Genomic DNA, 22,715 nt, shown 5'->3' with positions numbered 1-22,715 from the left:
AGATAATTCCAGTGAAGTCAATGTCAATATCATTCCTTTTCTAATTGTCCCTCTCTCAATTAACTTAGACTTTAAGGACTATTGAGAAAGAAAGATTTTGAGTACCTTCCCCAAGGATGGCAAGATCCCAGTAACCTTCCAACCTTCAAAGAACACACACTTGAAGTTCTTTTTCTGCATGAGACTCTCCCAGACGGAAAGCTGCAGGAAATCTACGTTCTAGTCTCTTACACTCCTGGTCAGACTTGTCTTTGTCAGAAACAATAGGACAGGCCACTTCTTAAAGAGCTCTTGCTCATATTCCCAGCACACTCTAAAATCACTGAATGTGTGATTCTTTCAACTATAGGAGGTGCTATCTTATATAAGAGATTATTAACTGTCCTTATGGGTAAATATCAGAATTAAAATCATTAACTTTTACAACATTCTGACATTCACTAGTTGCACCAATTGGCTTCCACTCTGGGAAAAAAATTAAGGTGGGGGTGGGCACCAGAAGAAGCCCCTAAATTTAATCGCTCCTCAGACTGCATTCTGGAAGGCAACTAGATACTCCTATAATCTACAAAATTCTCTAGAGGAACATACAAGAAAATTTTTTTCAGTGTACATGCATTATCTTGACCCCTTCCCTAATTGCCATCTCACCTCTTCCTCCCAATTTTCTCTTTGTTAATGCCCCTGCTCTTAAAACTCCCTGTGGATCCAACAAGGATGCACATACATTCTCCACTATAAGGACAGGATTGCACTTGCTCTTCTGAACTTCAGTCCTCCTATTAATGTGTCTGAACACCTTCTGAACTCCACACTCAAAGCATTCATGCACATACATTGTAATTTTAAGGAAGTGGGATAAAGGAATTGCAGCAGTTGTAGAAAAATTTCATATATGGGAGATCTAGAGTAGGAAAATATTTCCCAGGAGGAGGCAAATACCTGATTAGCTTCACTTATTATTATAATTTAGTATCATTAAACAGCAGCTTCTGGAAGTCTTCAAGAACCATAGCTGACATCTCTAACAATGACGCAGCGTTACTGACTCACTGACGATGGGCCTTCTTATTCATCTCTTTTCTTGAAGTTGCTGCAATATTGCTGGGTTTGGGTCTGATTAGACATTTAACTGAAATAGTGAGATTTGAGGAGTATAAAAGCTTTATGTATCTCCCCAGTTTCACTTTCCCAACTACGCCGTCTAAGGGTAAAGAATACAGAGCACCCCAAGTCAAATCACTTCCCAAGAGGCTTTCTCCTTAATTTCATTTCTGTCCTGGCTGTTCTGTATTTGAGCAGCAGAGGAGGCAGCTGTTCTCTTTATTCAATAAAGACTATCTGGTTGCCCTCAAATATGATTTAGTTAATAAAATAACACATCAGACTGAATTCAATGTCATGTTGAAGTTTAAAATCAAATTCTGTTGTAAGGAACTTATCCTTCTTTTAAGAAAGTTGAACAGAAGCAGATTCTAATGGCAGGTTTTGTTTGGCCATCAGGGTCCTACAAGCAGACTCCACATTCCTGGAGGACTTATCTTCATGTTATGGATCTCAGGTTTTACCTTAGCTGGAATCCAGGATCTTCAACCATTCTCAAACATTTGTTTAGTTGCTAAGTCGTGTCCGACTCTTTGCAACTCCATGGACTATAGCCAGCCAGGCTCCTCTATTCAAGGGATTTCCCAGGTAAGAATACTGGAATGCATTGCCATTTCCTTCTCCACTCAAACACCTGAGTGATCACCAAAAATTGGTGAAAATCTTTAACCACCAGAACTGTTTAGCATCTGGCCAGAGTGGTAGACCTGACTCACACAAAAGGCACAAGTCCCTTGGGATGAAACCAAACTACTATCGACCTCATCTTTCTGAGGAATTCCCCGGCAGTCCAATATTAGGACTCTGTTTTCACTGCTGGGGTCTGGGTTTGAGCCCTGGTCTAGGAATGGCAAAAAAAAAAAAAAAAAGGAATTTGATTGCTTCTCAGATGATATACCCATGAGTACGCTGGGTATCACATCAGAATTCTGTGCGCTGCGTCTTTTCAAGCACAGGACTAGGTCTTTAGCTCCTACCCTGTGGGAGATCTATCACTCCCCTACTGAACCCTCTTGTCCATGTATCCTGACCATTAGATGGTTAAGAATGTCCCACACAACTGTCTCCCCAGTGCACACCATTTTCTCAAAGATCACTGAATCCAGAGACGGAAACCTCCTGTGAGTCAAGCTCTATCGTCTCGAAAGAAATCCGGGTTTCTTCCCAGCCAAGACAAGAACACTGCTAAAACCAGAATGAGAAGTAGTGTCTCTGAAGAGACTGAAAGATAAGATTCCATTTCCAAAAGATGTAAAATCTTTTATCCACATAACTTAAGGCAACAGAGATTTGATGCCTGTTGCCCATCACAGCAGGATAAGCACTCTTTCCTCTTGACAACCCAGCTGTACCCTTCACAGTTCAGCAGTGCTCAAAGAGGCTCCTACTAGGATTAATGGGATTGGGGCTATGTAGGTGTGTTTGTTATTGATGGCTCCATAACAAATTTCCTCAAAAATTTAGCAGCTTAAAAGGCCAAATATTTATTACCTCACAGTTTCTGTGAGTCAAGAATCCAGGCAGCTTTCGCTGAGTGCCTCTGGCTCAGGGTCTTTAACAGGCTGCAGTGAAGATGTCAGCCAGGGATGCAACTAGAATTATCCTGCTAGGTGAAGCAAGTCAGAAAGAGAAAGACAGAGGCCATACAATAACACTTACACGTGGAATCTAAAATACGTCACAAATGAATTCATCCACAGGGCCTTCCCTGGTGGCTCAGACAGTAAAGAAAAACCTGCCTGCAATGTGGGAGACCTGGGCTCGATCCCTGGGTCAGGAAGATCCCCTGGAGAAGGGAATGGCAACCCACTCCAGTATTCTTGCCTAGAGAATTCCATAGACAGAGACGACTGCCAAGCTACAGTCAGTAGGGTCACAGAGTCGGACACGACTGAGCGACTAACACACACACACACGAAACAGAAACAGACTCACAGATACAGCGAAGAGACGTGTGGTTGTCAAGGGGGAGGAGAGGTGGGGAAGGGATGGGCTGCGATTTTGAGGTTAGTAGATGGAAACTATTACAAATAGAATGCATAAGCACCAAGATCCTCCTGTATAGCACAGGCAACTATATTCAATATCCTGGGATACATTATAATGGAAAAGAATATAAAAAGGAATGTGTATATATGTATAACTGAGTTATACAGAAGAAACTGACACAACATTGTAAATCAACTGTACTTCAATAAAAATAAATAAATAAATAAAATCCCAAATATTGGGGAAAAAAAAAAAAGATGTCAGCCAGTCTGCAGTTATCTCAAGGCTTGACTGGGGAAGACGCCTCCCAACTCACTCATAATGTTGTTAACAGTACTGTATAGCACTGCTGGATCCTGGCCATGAGTTCCCTGCCACGTGGGCCTCCCCATCACACTGCTCACTACGGTGTAGGCTTCCACCAGAGCAAGTGGAAGATCAAGGGCAGGAGAAGTAAGATGTGCAAGACAGAAGCTGCCATTTTTTTTAAAACCTAATCTTAGGAGGGACATCCCATTGCTTCTGCCATATTCTGTTTGTCAGAAGCAAAGCAGTAAGTCCAGCCTGTGCTCAAGGGAAGGGGATTACCCGAGAGGATGAATCCTGGGAGGCAAGGATCACTGGGGCATCTTGGAGGCTGACGACCACAGGAGAAAAATATCAGCACAGCATTTAAAATCACAGGTGAAATGTCATGATATCTGTAACTTTAAAACACTTCCACATCAAGAAAAAAATAGTTGAGGTAAGTATGACAAAACATTAACTATTAAATAGAGGTGATGGTTATAGAGCTATTATTTGGACTATTAAATACTATTCTACTTCTCTGTGTGTTTTACATATTATACATCATATGTATAATATGTTTTATTATGTTGTATATTATATAATTAATGCATATACACATGTGGGGCTTCCCTTGTGACTCAGTTGGTAAAGAATCCTCCTTCAATGAGAGAGATCCTAGTTCATTCCCTGGGTTGGGAAGATCCTCTGGAGAAGGGGAAGGCTACCCTCTCCAGTATTCTGGACTGGAGAATTCCATGGACTGTATAGTCAGTCCATGGAGTCACAAAGAGTTGTATACAACTGAGCGACTTTTACTTTCTTTCAAATACACATGTATATTATTATAAAAATATATATATTACCATATGAGGGTAAGGACTATGTATTGTATTACTATTTGCCTAAGCACACTGGAAATGTTCCATAAATGTCAGCTCTTGAAATTATTTTGATTCTATGCAAGACACAGCTCTGGGTACTTGGGATTGTGTGACTAACAGAACAGACAAGGTCACTGCTCTCATGGAGTCTACATCCCATGGAGAGAGGATAAACAAATCAACCAATAAGAAAGCATCAGCCAGTGATATGTGCAATGCAGAGAATTAAAGGAAGCTGATGTAAGAGAGGGTGACTGACAGTTATGTTAGACTGGTGGTCAAGGAAGGCCTCTCTGTGGAGGTGATAGTTACCCAGAGACGTGAATGTCAAGAAGGATCTAGTGGTGCACAAATCCGGAGAAGGGGATCCTAGCCAGGGAAAACAGCTAAGAGAAGTATCACAAGGTCAGGGTAAGCATGGTGTGTTTGTGAAGTAGAGAGAAGACAAGTGTTGTTTTCACAGAGTGGGCAAGGTTTAAGAAATGACGTTGGAAATAGACTTATGGACATGGGGAGAGGGGAGGAGAGGGTGAGATGTATGAAAAGAGTAACATGGAAACTTACATTCAGTTCAGCTCAGTTCAGTCGCTCAGTTGTGTCCAACTCTTTGAGACCTCATGAATCGCAGCACACCAGGCCTCCCTGTCTATCACCAACTCCCGGAGTTTACTCAAACACACATCCGTCAGTCAGTGATGCCATCCAGCCACCTCATCCTCTGTCATCCCCTTCTCCTCCTGCCCCCAATCCCTCCCCAGCACCAGAGTCTTTTCCAATGAGTCAACTCTTCGCATGAGGTGGCCAAAGTACTGGAGTTTCAGCTTTAGCATCATTCCTTCCAAAGAACACCCAGGGCTGACCTCCTTTAGAATAGACTGGTTGGATCTCCTTGCAATCTCAGGGACTCTCAAGACTCTTCTCTAACACCACAGTTCAAAAGCATCAATTCTTTGGCACTGAGCTTTCTTCACAGTCCAACTCTCACATCCATACATGACTACTGGAAAAACCATAGCCTTGACTAGACAGACCTTTGTTGGCAAAGTAATGTCTCTGCTTTTCAATATGCTATCTAGGTTGGTCATAACTTTCCTTCCAAGGAGTAAGCATCTTTTAATTTCATGGCTGCAGTCACCATCTGCAGTGATTTTGGAGCCCCCAAAAATAAAGTCTGACACTGTTTCTATTGTTTCCCCATCTATTTGCCATGAAGTGATGGGACCAGATGCCATGATCTGTGTTTTCTAAATGTTGAGCTTTAAGCCAACTTTTTCATTCTCCTCTTTCACTTTCATCAAGAGGCTTTTGAGTTCCTCTTCACTTTCTGCCATAAGGGTGGTGTCATCTGCATATTACCATATGTAAAATAGATAGCCAATGGAAATTAGCTGTGTGGCTCATGAAACTCAAACAGGGGCTCTGTATCAATCTAGAGCAGTGGGATGGGGAAGGAGATGGGAGGGAGGTTCAGAAGGGAGGGGATATATGTATACCTATGGCTGTTTCATGTTGAGGTTTGATAGAAAACAACAAAATTCTGTAAAGTAATTATCCTTCAATAAAAAAATTTAAAAAAAAGAAATGAAATCGGAAAGAAGGCAGGACCCCAGCAGATGTACAGCGAAGTATTAAATATATATGTGTGTGTGTGTATATATATATATATATATTTTTTTTTTTTCCCCTATTAGGCTTATGAAAGTGAAAGTGAAATCGCTCAGTCGTTTCCAGCTCTTTGCGACTCCATGGACTGTAGCCTACCAGGCTCCTCTGTCCATGGGATTTTCCAGGCAACAGTCCTGGAGTGGATTGCCATTTCCTTCTCCAGGGGATCTTCCCAACCCAGGGATTGAACCCAGGTCTCCCGTAATGTAGACAGACGTTTTACCGTCTGAGCCACCAGGGAAAGGTTATTATAAAATATTCAGTACGGAGTGGGATTTAAAGATCTACCGTCTGCATGGCATTATCTTGTGAACATTTTTCTTTTCTTTTAATCATTCAGGAATTGGAACCCAAAACATTTAAATACATGGGCCTGCCATGTGGCGCTAGTGATAAAGAATCTGCCTGCCAATGCAGGAGATGCAAGAAACACACGTTCAATCCCTGGGTCAGGAAGATCCCCTGGAATAGGAAATGGCAACCCGCTCCAGTATTCTTGCCTGGAAAATTCCATGGACAGAGGAGCCTGGCAGGCTACAGTCCACGGGGCCGCAGAAAGTTGGATACGCACACACACTACATTTAAACATAAAGTGACTTTTCTCAGGGAAGAAACAATTAGAAGACCCCTAGGATGAAGCAAAAACCAGACTGCTTCTGTCAGAATGACATCAACCAATTTGTGCCACTAAATAAGCCATAAAGATTCTAAGAATTCAGCACTGATTAGCATTCCACTTTAATCTGCTAAGTAACTTTTTTGTTTCCTTAATAATCAACACACTTTTACCAACTGAGATAGCAACGATGAAACTAGAAAAGAAATCAGCCACAACTCAAGGCCACAACTGTCTATCCCATACGGATATAAAGATTTTAACAAGAGCAGGGCCTGGTCCCACCAATCAATCCCCGGCTATTGAAAGTGGCCAGGCCCCCCAGGCCTCCATTGCTCCCGCCTTCTGAAAGCCTGGAATGGATGTGATGCCTGAAGAGAAGAGCTGCTGCTCTCTGAGGATTGGAGCTAATGGCCCTCTCCATTAGAAGCTGCAGCAATTTAGTTACTCAACAATATGTAAAGATCTTTCAGAGCACATGGATCACTTCACTTCAGTCAGATCAGATTCCGGTATGAATCTGTACAAAGCTTAAGTTTTCACAGGAACCCCATCAATCCAGGTAAAAATAAAATTTATGGATTCCAAGTCGAATTATTACCATTCTTGCAGGTGACTTGAACAAGCCACCTATGCACACGTACAGAAGTTGTCCTGAAGCAGAAGAAATGCACTGTCATTCGCCAGCTGCACAGCCCGAGACTGGCTCCCTAGCCTCTCTGACTCCCGTTGGGCTTTCTCATCTGTGAAATAACCAACTCCCACGGGTGCTGTAAGACTACAACATCTTCAGGACACTGTTAAAAATACTGTCTAAAATTTATTCACACACAAAAAAACCCTTGCAGTCTGCGTAGTAGGTCTGTGACATGGAGAGAAGGAAGGAGTGGGCCAAGGCCCATGCAGACAGACCCAACCAGGGTCACCCTAACCAAGACACAGTTCCCTCATGTGGCCCCTTCCCAGAACACACACCTGCCCTTCTCTCTGCCCTATAGTAAATGACAAACATATCTGAATCACCTCCTGGATTTTAAAAATACCTTTCCCAGCCCTGATTCTAATAAACAATGAGGGCTGAGAACCACTGTCCTAGACAGGCCCCTGTAATTTGCAAAGGGATTAGAACCTACATTAGGAAACATTGCTTTGAGGTTCCAGAACATACCTTAGAGTGTCTATCATAGTCTTCTTTATCTGTGGGTTTTCTCCTTCGAGCTAGATTGACAGGCATAATTACTCCTGTCTTTGTTCTCCTCCTCTGCCCTCTGTTCAGTTACTCAACATATGCTAAATAGGCTAATATGTACATAGATATAACCTAATGTTTCTCATCCTTTTCTGCTGCCAGTTGTGAAGACTCTGCCCTGCCACTTTCACTGGGAGGCATGGCGTGTGGCTGCTGTGTGCCAGGTAGGCTCCCAGCCTCGGCCGGAACGCCTCATGAAAAGGCAGTGCAGCTTACATGATGCAATTAAACAGGGTAGGATGAGCAGCTATTAAAACAGCCTATTCCCAAGCTCTCTTAAAAAAAACAAAAAACAATTTTGCTACTGTCCAAAAGCCTTGGAGTAAAAATCACTTCAAAAGAAGTAGAAGGTTAGAAGAGAGGTTTATTGGAAATCAACCTTGTTCAAAAAGTAGATTTAAAAACAAGGGGCACGGAGTAAACGCAGATCATTTAAAGCACCCTGCCTTTGAAAGTCATGAGTGGCAGCCCAAACATAAATCTCAATCCAAGAGATGAACCAGAACACGAGTGAATAAATCTGCCTCGTCTTATAACATGGAAACTCGCCTCTGCTCTTTTCTCTAGAGAATGAATACAAAATTATCAAACCATCAGAACCGAAAGGATCCCCACGACAATTTCTAGTTAAGCATGATATTGCCTGTGAAAGACTCCCTGGCTATCTGGATGGTGGTCCTCACCCTCATGGAGCAAATGAAAAACAGCGGCTCCGACCACATGACAAGATGTGTGTGTGCATGCGTGCTGTGTCGCTTCAGTCACGTCCGACTCTTTGCAACGCTATGGACTGTAGCCCACCAGGCCTCTCTGTCACAAGCCCGTCTAACTTTAGATGGGTCTGTTCTACAGTGCTGTCAACCCTGAGCTGCCATCTGTTGTCATTTCCCCTCATACACACCCTAGTCCCCCTCTGCCCTCCTTTCCTCTGCCCAAACATGCCCATCACCTGCAGCAACACCTAAGGCACCCTCTTTCAATACCTGAAAAAAAAACTAGTTTATGACCCTTATATCTGCACTTCTCCAGACTATCTATGCCCACTATCTTCCTCACAGGAAATTATCTTGAGACTAACCACCTTCCTAATCACCCTTCTCTGGATGCACCCAGGTTTGGCCACGTTCTTTTTAAAAGATGGACCTCAGAACTGAGTATTGCATTCTTTGTTCAACAAACACTTGCTGAAAGCCTCATATATGCCAGGGGCTTGTTCGGGCTCTAGAGACAGAAACTTATCCACCAGGCCTGGCACCCAGTCCAGCTGAGGAGACAGTCATGCCTACCATTCAGAGATAGTACAGGAAGTGCTCTGGAGGGAAAAGTACCAGGGGCCTGGGAGCAGGAAACAGGTTCTCCTGACACAGTCTGGGAGAAAGTTCCAGAAAGGCTTCCTTGAGGAAACAACTTAATCCAAGACATTATGCTTTGTTTAAACAGGCTACATTTTTATTAGCTTCTTTGGGAGTCCATCATGCTGGTGACATATAGAGATTGAAGTCAACTAAAATCCTCATATCATTTTTCATACATCTCTCCCCACTCTGTATTAGTGCAATTCAATTTGAGGTCCTAAGTATAGAATTTGACATTTATCCCTACTGGCTTTCTTCTTGTTATGGTTGACAGCTTTGATCCCTGATTTTTCCATCCAATTTTTAGCTATCGTTCCACCTGGAGTCATTTAAAAACCATTAAACTTGTCTTTGAAGTTGTCAATAGATCTCTGAGAAACGACAAGGGCAGTGTCCCTGGAGATTCAGGGGATACCAGTCCATTAATGGGTACTGTGAGGACACAGATACTCAGCCAAGCACACATCCACCACCAATTAATCCAGGGGTTTCCAACTTTTTTCTTTGGTAGGGGAAGTTCTCTATCAAACAAAATGAAACAGATTCCCAATACACAGAGAAGTAACAGAAGAGCTGATCTAAGTGAAGAAAGGGTAGAAAAAGTTCAGCCATCAAGGGATCCCTCTCCCCCACAACAAACCACTCAAGAAACCTTGGTGGTACCATAGGCATCCATGAAGCCACCTTTGGAAATGAGCCATCTCCCACAAGCATATCATAAGAGATGGTCTCCAATGGTTTGAAGAAATCAAGAGATTGTCTATCCAATCAGTAGGCCCAGCAAGTCAAGAAAATAAACAGCTGATCCTGAACAACATGAATTTTAACTGCTGCGGGTCCACTAGTATGCAGATTTTTTTTCAATAAATAAACTGTTCACATATATGATCCGAGGCTGGTTGAATTTGCTGATGTGAAACCCACAGAAACAAAGACCCAACAATGGGGCTTGAGCATCCACGGATTTTGGTATTAACAGCAGGTCCCGGAACAAATTCTCAGTGGACACAGAGGGATGACTGCAATCATTTTTTGATATGACATTCACAATGAACCAGTAACAGTCCTTCAAGAAAACCAGTCATCTATTCAATAATTCATTCTAGTGTTTTATTTCATTATGAGAATCTACTTTCTCTCTCCCCCTTTTGGAAACAAGGATGACTTCCTATCTCCATCTTCTGACATTTTTCCTAGCCTCCTCATTTCTGAAAGATTACAATCATAATTCTAAGATCACATGGGGCAATTTTTCACATCCTAGGATATTGTCAGCCTAGAAACATGAGCTCCAATATACTATAAGCTTCCTGAAAGTGGACACCATTATACCATTATTATTCATCTTAATTTCCCAAGAGCCTAGCATAGCAGCCAGTGCATAATTGATACAAAAATAATGTTCAGGTATTTTTCCTGTTAGTCTTTAGTTGTTTAAAAATCTTGAAATGCTCTCTTTTGACCTTCTCAGTTAATTTAGATTTCAATTCAACTTTTTATGTAGAAGCAAATTATGAGTTGAGTGTTGATTTTATCCTCGCTGTCACTTAAGTTTGCATCCTTGGAAAAAAAAACAAAACATTTAAATGTTCTGAGCTCTCTTGCAAACCACAATCCTCAGTCTCCTGACATTACAGCTCTCTGCTCAGCTCTTTAGAGCACCCTTTGCACTAATAACAATTTCGTTGGGTATGCTTGTGATCAAAGAGAACTGATGAAACGCATCATTCTTTCCGGAGAAAAATGCAAATTACTTACAAACGATCCACAAGTAGCCACCTAAGGATAAACCAATTTATACGTGTTCTGTCATGGTTAAACCTTCAGCTGCCCTAAGAGAAGGGGAAGCTGACCTTCAGCTGCCCCAAGAGAAGGGAAAGCTGACAATATAAGGGGGCAGATAACAATGAAGAAAAAGAGAGTGGTGAATGCCTAGTAACTTAAGCTTCCCGTTACCATATCAAACAAAAACCAAGCACTCTGGACAGAAAAAATCCGTACTATTAATAATCATAATCAGTGTTTCAGCATTATAATTCTCTTTATAGATAAAAATTCTCGTAATTTTTTTTTAGGAAAAACCCTAAAAGGCTTAATTATCTAGCAATTACAGTCATCCCTTAGGAGATCAGTTCCAGGATTCCCACATATACCAAAATCCGCAGATGCTCAAGTAACTCCCTTAGTCAGCCCTCCATATCCACAGGTTCCACATCCACAGATTCAGCCAATCACATATCCTAAACATAGTACTACAGGATCCAGGCTTGGCTGAACTGCAGATGCGGAAATCAGGCGGATCCGGTTTCCCTGGGGGCTCAGCAGTTAAGAATTCTCCTGCCGGTGAAGGAGGACTCCACACGCTGAGGAGCAGCTAAGCTTCTGCACCACAATTATGGAAGACCCTGTACCCTAGAGCCTGTGCCCCACAAGAGGAGCCACTGCTGTGAGATGCCCGTGCATTGCAATGAAGAGCAGCTCCCACTTGCCACAACTAGAGAAAGCCCATGCACAGCAAGGAAGACCCAGCGCAGTCAAAAATTAATCAATAAATATCCCCAACTCATTCACAGTCCCTTACAAAGAGCTGAAGGCAGCTACGCTCCTACAGTCAGACTCATACAGTCCTGAGTCAAAGGCATTACCCTTCTGTCTGCATTCTAATCATTCCAAGTACACTCTCCCACCTACGGTCTCCAGCCATGGCTAAAAAGAACATTCTTTCATAGGATTTTTCAGTTTCCACCTAGAGAGCCCAGGCTTATTTCTGATCCTGCCTCTTAAAAGCATTCACAAATTTCAAATTTTGCTCAGAAAGTACCCTCAGATCCACAGATCCTGGAGTGCCTCATTGGCTGGCTGCTAAACATCTCCAGACATTCATTCAATTTTTTCCTTCATTCATCCAGCAGGTATCTATTGCCCACCAACAGTGCCCAGCTGAGCCTCATAACTGAAATTGTATTCTTATTATTCTATCCCCTATATGATTATGTCTCCCAAACCAACTCTATTTGCCAGTTATTCATTTGCTTTTCCCATAAGTGCTGTGTCACTAGGCAGGGTCTATGAAGGTCCAATCAAAAGTAAAGAAACACTAGAGTTCAGTCATCTGTGCTGCTTCATTATGATCAGATAAATGCATGGCTCCCTGAAGACCCCTTCATAACAGTATGAACTACCACCTACACCCCCACCCTGCAGACTGTTACCCCAGCCTGAACTTGAGGGGCAGTCAGAGACATGAGAAGAAACTTGGTCCAGCTTCATCCACCCCAACGCCCACACACAAGGAGCTACCGCTTCACCTTTCCTTAGTTCCGGTCCACCTGACAAAAGCTGCTTTCCAAAGGCTTCATATTGCAATCAGGCGCTTGAGAACCACAAGACAAGGACTGTAAAACTGCAGTCTGGCAACAACCTAAGGCACATTCCCCAAAGAGCGAAGTTCTTGTACTGCAGCTACAAGATTCCCACCCCAATCTATTTCTTACCCAGCCCAGCTTCCTGCTCTGCAGTCCCAACTCTAAGACCAGTTTTCTTATAATAAAGTCCATATGTGACAAACGCATTGCTAGCATCACACACAACAGTGAAAAGCTGAAAACATTTCCCCTAAGATCAGGAAAAAGGCAAGGATGACCACTCTTACCATTTTTACTCAACAGAGTATTGGAAGTCCTAGCCACAGCAATCAAAGAAGAAAAAGAAATAAAAGGAATCCAAACTGGAAGGGAAGAAGTAAACTGTCACTGTTTGCAGATGACATGGTAGTATGTGGAAAATCCTAGAGATGCCACCAGAAAACTGCTAGAGCTCATCAATAAATTCGGTGAAGTTGCAGGATACAAAATTAATATACTAAATCACCACTTCTGCTCCATAGCAAGCCTTTTCAGTCTGGACAGATGGGACCCCAAAGGTATTTCAGGTTAAAAATGAGTTAGAGATTTTTCTATTACTAGTCACAAAGCCTATATATTATTAATCTTCTGCATATTATTTATGGGCTTCCCTGATAGCTCAGTTGGTAAAGAATTCACCTGCAATGCAGGAGACCCCAGTTCGATTCCTGGGATGGGAAGATCTGCCAGAGAAGGGATAGGCTACCTACTCCAGTATTCTTGGGCTTTCCTTGTGGCTCAGCGGGTAAAGAATCCACCTGCAATGCGGGAGACTTGGGTTTGATCCCTGGATTGGGAAGATCCCCTGGAGAAGGGAAAGGCTACCCACTCCAGTATTCTGGCCTGAAGAATTCCACAGACTACAGTCCATGGGGTAGCAAAGAGTTGGACACGACTGAGCTACTTTCACATATTATTTATCTAAGAACTAAGTGATCAGTTGAATATCTATATATTTGAAAAACAAAGTTATTTACAAATTGAAAAATAAACAAATTTTAAATAATTTTATTTTTTAGTTCAACAGCAAAATAATCATTCTGAAAAACTATACCACATTGTAACTCTACATGCTGGTAAGAGTGACATGAAGCATACACATGACAAGTGACTCATTTTGCTTCCTTTGAAAGAACTACTTTACATCCCATTACTCTTTATTAAATAGCCAAGATTACACACTGATGTTTATTAAAATAACCAACAGATCTGACTTTTTGACATGTGCCAACCCAATGGCAACAAGGACGCTGAAAAATAAAGATGCCCCGAGCCATTTTCATGAATCAATAAAGCCTTGGACCAGGAGGGAAACATGCATTTCACTTTCACTTTAGTCTAGTATAGTTGGCTGGAAACCAGCTTGTTTTTCTCACTTTCATTTACAAATTCCATTTTATTATTTGGCTTTTTCCATTGTTGTTGTTATTGTTTAGTCACTAAGTCCTGTCTGACTCTTTCACAATGCCATGGACTGTAGTCAGCCAGGCTCCTCTGTCCATGGGATTTCCCAGGCAAAAATGACTGGAGTGGCTAGCCATTTCCTTCTCCAGGGGATTTTTCTGAACCAGGGATCAAACTCGCAGCTTCTGCATTGGCAGACACATTCTTTACTACTGAGCCAGCAGGGAAGCAAGGCTCTTTCAATAGCAGCTCCTAAAGAAGAAAAAGACCTTTTCTCCTCAAGTACTTGTGCACTTCAGCTTGGAGTTTTAACACATCTCCTTGTTGGAAGCCAGCCTCCTAAGGACGAGTATGACTTCAACTCACAAAGCCCAGGAAACTGACTTCAATGATGAGACTCCATAGTCCATGCTGCCCTCAGCCTCCAAGAGCAACATCATAAAACAGCTGGATATTATAAGTAAGCTATATCCTGGGTGAAGGGAAAAATAGATGCTTTCTGCCTCATTTAGTAAGAAAATAATGATGCTCAGCCAGAGAGCCTCTTCTTCCCTAGACACAGAAAATGTGCTTCTCTTACGATAGAATTCAAAACCAGACTGCTCCCTGGACCCCCATTCAGAATAGAACTCTAGCAAACTTTAGCTTTTCAAATAACCCACTCAGTTTCTCATCCTAGAAACTCATCTGGACTCAGAATGCCATTGTGATACTTGCCAGGGACCCAGCCTAGCAATCAGTGACGCAACTGCCTCCCATCTTACCAGTAGTGGGGAGAAATCAAACATGGGAGAGACACTAGTGTTATCCTCACTGTGACTATCACCCTGATTCCAAGTTCCCCAGCCAAAAATGTTCTAGAAGGGAGATGATCACCCCACTCCGGTTAAGGAGCCAGCACTGTTAAACCATTAGAGATGAGCTATCTTCACTTTGAAAGCTCAGCTCCTGGCTTTGTGGGGCTCCATACAGTGAAAACTGGGGAAGAAGCCAGGAGCAGATGGAGCCGCTGCTGAGAAGAAATGGTTCTCTCTGCACTGGCTTTTGTGTGGCCCAGAGTCCAGCACTAAGTTTCCAAAGGAACAAGACAAACTGGAGGCAAATTCCACTCATACCTACATCAGGCAGGCCCCCCTAGGGCCACGGAGACAAAGCGCCAGCAGGTCCAGACAGCATCAACCTCCAAGCCAGGCAGGGCTTCGGAGTGTCTGTTTAGAGCAGGAACCCAGCACATCAAGGCCCACCCACCCTTACTGTTGCCCCCACCACAAAGCTGGCCAAGAGCTGGGTGTGCTGCTGGGATCTCCCTCTGCAGGTTCCAGGGAGGACTCCAGGTCCAGTAAGCATCTGCAGCGAGGAGCAGGAAGGAGCTAGTCAGAGTGGGTCACTCTGATGGGTGACAGAACAGCCCCCAGTTCCTGGGTTCCTGGTAGGTTTGAACAAAACAAATCCGAAACTCCACTTCTTGGAGGAGATACTTAATGTGCTCCAGAACAGAGATGAGGGCACCAAGAGAGGACCAAGGACAACCACAGTCGCTGGACAAAATCAGCAGCTCTGAAGGACTAGGTCCTATGACCTTGGTTCCGTATACACGAGCTTTTCCCAGGAGAGGACATTATTTCACACATCGAAGCTGAATTCAAATGATCCGTTTGTGAACTGTCAGAGCTAAGGCTCAAGCTTCACTCAGAACAATGTCACATTAGCCCAGCCACCAGCCAACCAGGTGAGCAAAGGGGGGGGGGTGTCACTCGACTGAGCATCGTCACGTACCCATGGAGACAGGCCCCCCGGTGCTTCTCTTTGAGCGGCTTCCCAAATGCAGTTAAACCCACTGGGTTCAGTAAATACAAAATCAGAAGAGCTCAAACATGCTAGTAAGAAGAGGACTCAGATTACAAAGAGAAATGAAAGACGTGATAAAATGTCAAATTTTCTCATTCTCTCAGTCTGGGTCGGCATCTCTCTTAGCTGGAGGTCAACAGTAGTGCCCAGTCAAATCTTCTGAGCAGACTTGTCTATAAATAGCCTTTCACCCTGACCCATTTATAAATAGAAGCGCTCATATTCCTCCTTGGCTCACAACACATTCAGAAATACCATCACTTACAGCCAGTTAGTAATGCTAGGCCACGTTCTATGTTCTCTTTACCCGGGAGCGTCACCACACTAGAAACACTCACCCTCTAGTGATTCAGAGGCGCATGCTCCTGAAAATTAGGGGACTCGGTTAAAAGGTGGGGCTGCAACCTACATGTAGAAGTAAAGAAATCAACCAAAATAAAGCTTTCAAGCAGTAAACTAGCAGTGCTTTACTACTCATGCAAAACGTAAGGACAGAAAATACAGAATAGAAGGTGTGGTACGTTACCCAGAAGCCCTGCTAAAGACCGCATGTCCTTCTCCATCAGCATGTAAATCTCCTCCTCGGAGAAGCGGCCAATGCCGTGGCCGTGCATCTCGCGCTTCACGATTCCTTTCGTTATGTGGCACACGACCCACCTCAGCAGGTTACTGAAGGGACCGCCACCACTAAGAGAGAGCATCTTCCGGGTCTCATTGAGATTGTCCACCCACTGGCAATAAGCTAAGGTCCTGGAATTGCGTGGAAAGAAGTTACTACTGTGCGTTAGATACATAGTAGGTCCACAGAGTCAATTTCCAGTGAGGGGTTGGGAATTCAGCACACGCTAGAGGACTGAATCACTGCAGCTTCTACAAAGAGTAGTCTGAATGGCAGATATTACAATAGGCTCAAGTCCATGCCTGGACGTAGGGTCAGATAGCTTGCCACGCTACCATCCACCAAGCCTCCTCTGAACCTGCCTGGAGACCCTCCACCCCCCAAGGCCGTGCTTCTGCTCTCTCTCAGGCAGCCCCACAGAAAACAAGTAGAAACTCACTTTAAAAGGGTTTTAGGCAGGACAGTGAGTACCTGTGTGGGTGGGTTGGAGGGGGGTGGCAATGGGAAGGAGGTGGCAGTGACTGGGGTGCTGGTTTCATTCTTTTTCGATCAAAGTGATGGTCATACAAGCCTGTGTTCTGTGTCTTTAATTTTTATTGAAATGTAGTTATTGGGCTGGTTTCAGGTGTACAGCAAAGTGACTCAGACACACACACATTTATAGTCTCTTTTACATTCTCTTCCATTATAGGTAATTATAAGACACTGAATATAATTCCCTGTGCTATACAGTAGGTCCTTGTTGATTATCTATTTTACATATAGTAGCATATATATTTTTATCCCAAACTCCCAATTTGTCCCCCTCCCTGACTATGGTAATCATCAGTTTGTTTTCTATGTTTGTGAGTCCATTTCTGCTTTGTAAATAAATTCATTTGTATCATTATTTTAGGTTTCACATATAAACAATATCATATGATACTTGTCTTTGTCTAGCTTACTTTACTTAGTATGATAATCTCTAGGTCCATCCATGTTCCTGCAAATGGCATTATTTCATTCTTTTTTATGCTCTATGTTGATTATTTAAGCTGAACATTTTTTTGTTTTATACACTTTGTGTATACATTTTATACTTCCTGATATAAAAGGGTTTTTTTTCCAAAAAGAAATTTTTTTGCCTTTTTGACAGACTCTCTGGTGGCTCAGATGGTAAACAATCTGCCTGCAATGCAGGAGACCCAGGTTCAATTCTGGGTTGGGAAGATCCCATGGAGAAGGGAATGGCTACCCACTCCAGTATTCTTGCCTGGAGAATTCCTTGGACAGAGGAGGCTGGTGGGCTACAGTCCGTGGGGTTGCAAAAAAAAGTCAGACACAACTGAGCAACTAACACTTTCACTTTCACGGAACAGTTGTAGCTGTCCATGTTTACTATGAATTATATAAATTATAAATAGTATACAAATGATTCATTCTCCAGAAAGGCAGCTCTCTGCTTCAGTTTGTTCTCCAGGACCCTAGAGTGAATAGAAATACTAAAGGAACTTGGTTGGATCATTCTTCCCAACTAGGTGATGGTTGTGGCAAAAAGTCCAGAAGCTCCTGTGTGATCTGTGTGGACAGCTAAGCGGTTAACAGCTGCTCGTATGGTGTGCTGGCTGCAATACTCAGGCCTTTGCTGATTTTGTTCTCTGAAGCTGGAGTGATCGCCAGACTGTTTTTATGGTTCATAGTGTTGGTAGATAGAAATTAAAAGGTTTTCCTACTGGAGGCTAAGAAAAACATAGCTGTGGGCGTAGAGACAGAAGATAGTTTAGCTTTTCCTCACAGTGAGCAATAAAAGCTGTACTGGAGTCATCTCCTGCTGCTGGTTGATACAGCAGTAATGGTCACTTGGAGTGAAAATGGTCGCATCAGAGGAGTGAAAATACTTTTTACAGAGAGAACACAAGGGATGATAGCTAACTGTAGCTACTTTCTATCTCAAGAAAAAGAAACAAAAGCAGAAAATAAGATCCTGATATTTTGATTATGTTATACAGTTCTATTCTTTGAAGTATAAAAATAAGGGGGAAAAAACAGATTTCTCTAATTTTTAAAGTCTTCCTGATTTTCACTGAAAAGTCTCATAACCAATTTCAACATACTGTATTCCACAACTATAACTCTTTTTTAATAGCTTTTTAAAAGGTGCTTACAAATCTCGTTAGAAAGATTTGTGCACCTCTTTTAGTAAGGATCTCAAAATAAAGTATTGAGGAGGCAAGAAATTTTGACTGAAAAGAGGAAAAAGTACACTGCAATGGTAACTAATTAATATGTAGAGAGCCAATAAAACTTCTGATATAAAAGATTTCATTTATTCTCACGTTTTTTTATAAATGCGCAAATAAAATGCTTTTCTAGTTGTTCTTTTTTATACCTGCAATAATTAGGGTGTCACTTTTCATATTCCACTAATCAGCACTTTGATTCTAGTAATAACTATGCTAGACCTAAATTCACAGTAAAAAGGTCAATTCCATCCTTGATTATTCTGGAAGTCAGTGATCTGAAAATAAAACTAAATTACCCTAAGTTAAGCATGACCAGGTAATAATAGCATCCAGGAAGCATCTAAAGTGTAAAAATGAGGATTGGGATGGGTCTAAACAGATAGATCGGTATGAAAAAGAATTCATTCTTTGTAGGCAAATCACATGAGTTTGATCACAAGCACAACTGATCTAGAAGAATGAGCAGCAGTTCACCAGGTAGAGCAGAGGCAGAGGCGTGTGCATGAAGAGCCCCAGCTGCTCCACGAACGGCAAGAACTTCAGGATGGGCAGGTGGGGCCTGGGATGCCTGAGGGAGCCTGGAAGCGCCGAAGCCAGAAGGATGCGCAAGGACTGGGTCAAGATGCGCCTGCCACAAAGGGACTAGAACTTACTGTGAAAGCCAAGTTTAACCACCGAAAGGTTTTAAGCAGATGAGACACATAATCAGATGTGTGGCAAGGTGAGGAAAGGACCGGAAATAGAGAAATGATAGAGGACGCGATCTCCCAGGCTGATGGCTGCAGTGGACGGTAACCAGTCCCGGCACACACGAAGTGGACAGATTTAGGTGATGAAAGATGAGTTAACCTGTTGCATTTGAAAGTTCCATAAAACCTGCAAGGGAGGATCCCGAAGGTTTAGGTGGCAGTGGCGGTGGCAGTTTCAAAGATGCAAGAGGAACTGAGGTTGCCTAAGAAAGTTTCTAGGATAAGGAGTGGTTTAGGGGAAGCCTAGTTCAAAGGCAAGTGAGAAGACTAGAGGGCCAGGCTGGAAAGGCCAGCATGGAGAGAAGCAGGGACACCACTCTCTGTGAGATGGAGAAGTAAGGGGCTGCAAGGAGGTTCCAAGCTTCCGCCCCATGAACTCGGTCTCCTCTGAGAGCAGGAAGTGAGGTCGTGTGCAGAAGATGAGGGTGCAGCAGTGGGAAGAGAGTCTGAGAAGACGAATGAGTTAGAGGAGCCATGGGGACAGACGAGGCGGCTGCTATCTGGGCCACACAGCTGAGCAGGGAAGAGAAACACACACCATCCCCAGCCCCAGGCTATGGTGTAAGGCTCTCCACCTGCATTAGCAGGTTGGATTCAGGGCACAGGAGAAACACTGGGTTGATTCAGAATGTGGCAGCTGAAAGTAACCTCAAACAGTGGCTTTCTTTCCTTCTCTTTCCCACCCTGCTCTCATTTTCCTTCCTCTCTTTCACTCCCTGTGCCCAAAACTGTAGACCAGTACCGGGGAAGAGAAGCAAATGAGGGCCAGGCAGGCTCTTCTATGGCCAAGTCCTGTGAAGTGAGTATAAAATGCAATGTCAATGAAAATGCACGCTTCAAGGGTCCCTAAGTCAATTTCTACAGATCAAAGACATCCCTCACACATGCTGCCATATCCTGACAACCACAAGTCCACACTCTCCCACATGAAAGCTTCCTAAACATCTCCACGTGAAAGGGACTTCCATACCCACCACTCCACCGAAACCACTCTCGTCCAAGTCAACAATCCCTTCTTGTTGCAAAGTTCAAATACATTTTCTTTTCATCTTTATCTTCCTTGAACTCTTTGCAGCATCCAACACTATCAGCCTCTTTCTTAGAATTCTCTCTTGGCTTACGTCTCTACCACTTTCCTCTCACTTCTTACATGTTGCCAAGACTTTTATCTTTATCCCTTCTACCTTCTTACACCTCATTTGTGGGGTGACCTATGTTTCACATTCATGATTTCAAAGTGAGGACTCCCAACTCCATATCACAGCCCACGAGACCTCTGTCCTGAGATCCGCAGATACACTGAGGGAGCCTCAGGCACCCAAACCAACATTTCCAAAGCTGGATTCATCCTATTTCTTCCTCGCAAATCTGCCACTCTGCACCAAAACCAGAAAGAATCCTGGGAGGTCCTCTTCACCGCTCCCCACCTCTCCCTCCTGACAGCCGGTCACCCTGCGGCTTTGTCACCAATTCGACTGACACTATCATTCAGGCTGCATCACTGCCGAACCCTGAGGACGGTGGCCTCCTCATAGGTCTCCCATTGGAGAGACCTTAAGGACTCCCCCTTAAGGACTTCTAGAAATCCCTTTTCCTCTAGTCAGCCACAAAAAGCTTCCTAAAACACAAATCCCATGGTATCACACTGCTTCTTGGAGTCATGCATTTTCTCCCCATAGCTGCTTCACCTGGCACCTCAGCTTCCCCATCCTAACCCCCCCCCCACCAGCCTGACCCCAAAATGGCACTGCTTCCCCACAGAATTATACATGCCTCCCCGACTGCCTCCTTCTTGCCTCTAAACTTTTGCAGACTGTTGCCCGCTCCGCCTGACATCCTCATCTTACCCTCTCAGCCAATCCCTTCCCCCACCACTCTGACTGGCCCTAGATCCTGTTTGACATCATCTCCTCCGGAAGCCAGAGAAGGCAATGGCACCCCACTCCAGTACTCTTGTCTGGAAAATCCCATGGACGGGGGAGCCTGGTGGGCTGCCATCTATGGGGTCGCACAGAGTCGGACACGACTGAGCGCTTTCACTTTCACTTTTCACTTTCATGCATTGGAGAAGGAAATGGCAACCCACTCCAGTGTTCTTGCCTGGAGAATCCCAGGGACGGGGAAGCCTGGTAGGCTGCCGTCTCTGGGGTTGCACAGAGTCGGACACAACTGAGGCGACTTAGCAGCCTCCGGAAGCCTGCGTCGCATCGCTCCAGCACGGGCTCTTCAGACTCTCCCCCAGCGCTGCCTGCCTATGCAGGCTGGATGGCGCCCCGCCCTGTGAGCCAGCTGAGGACAGGCACCTTGTCTTCCCTGACATCCAGCCTCTAGGGTCATTCATCCTGGAACTCTGCTGAAAGGATGAACTGCTGACTGAATGAAAAGTTCTGAGACAGCTGCTGCTGGTGTTTCTAAAGGCTGACAATATTTACGCAGGAAAATGGAAAGAGAGAGGCCTGTGGAGACTGAGGGAGAAGGGCTGCCCCCGTCCTCCTTCTGGGATCTGCCTCTTCACTCTCTTCTGGGAAGAGGCCACTACTCGGAGAACTGTGAATTATAAACCAGAGAGGATGGGGCGGGCCAATTTGGAAACTGGACCAAGCTGAGCAATTAAAATAATTTCTCATTCTGAGAGCCTCTGTCAGGAAGTTGATACTCATTTTGTTTTATATATCACAACGGATATATCTGGTCTTTCCTACAAAATGACGTCAGAGAGGTTTTCCCTCCCCACTATCGATGATCTTAGAACTGAAGAGTAAACCCTGCTGAAACATTTTTAAAGGAGCTAGGAAGGAAAGAAAAGTAGATCTCTGATGCTTTAATAAAGGTATCTCTCATTATAAGCTCCCATGAAGCCTGGGCTGTGGCCGAAATGACTATTAGCACATATGGAAGAAACTGCAAACCTACTGTTTGCTGAATGAATCTTAGCATGTGGCCTTTCCTGCCATAGGAACGCCCTTTCCCTGGTCACACTACTACCTCCTTGCCACCTTTCACCTGTACTCTAGATGCTCTAAGGTGCAGGAGCATATGATACGCTTCTGCAATTTCACCACCTTTCACAGGATTAGAAATGCCTCCCTGAACGGGGCCCTCACTACATCTAAAACTGGGGGGAGGGATACAAAAAAGAAAGGAGAGGGGACTGCTTCAATCGAGTTGTAATCAAGGAGAGAGAGTCTCCTGGCTTTTAGAGAAAATCTCGGGTAAGTCCTCTTATTAAAGCATCCCATCTCTCCCACTCACCAAAAGCCAAACTCAAAATTTTAAAAAATGGGACTTCCTTGGCGGTCCAGTGGTTAGAACTTGACC

General features: G+C 43.7%; 1 protein-coding gene across 2 annotated transcripts in view; it reads right to left on the bottom strand.

Annotated features, from left to right (window-relative positions):
* The window catches only part of FAXC (failed axon connections homolog, metaxin like GST domain containing), a 74,153-nt gene that overhangs the window by 30,005 nt on the left and 21,433 nt on the right, over positions 1 to 22,715 (bottom strand). For both annotated transcript variants that reach the window (XM_052645731.1, XM_052645729.1), the window contains exon 4: positions 16,334 to 16,557. In XM_052645731.1, coding sequence (XP_052501691.1) covers positions 16,334 to 16,557 — 224 coding nt within the window. The remainder of the gene's footprint in view (positions 1 to 16,333; positions 16,558 to 22,715) is intronic.

The sequence above is a fragment of the Budorcas taxicolor genome, chromosome 9 (assembly GCF_023091745.1).
Source record: "Budorcas taxicolor isolate Tak-1 chromosome 9, Takin1.1, whole genome shotgun sequence".
Taxonomy (NCBI): domain Eukaryota; kingdom Metazoa; phylum Chordata; class Mammalia; order Artiodactyla; family Bovidae; genus Budorcas; species Budorcas taxicolor.
This window is presented reverse-complemented; position numbering and strand designations above follow the sequence as displayed.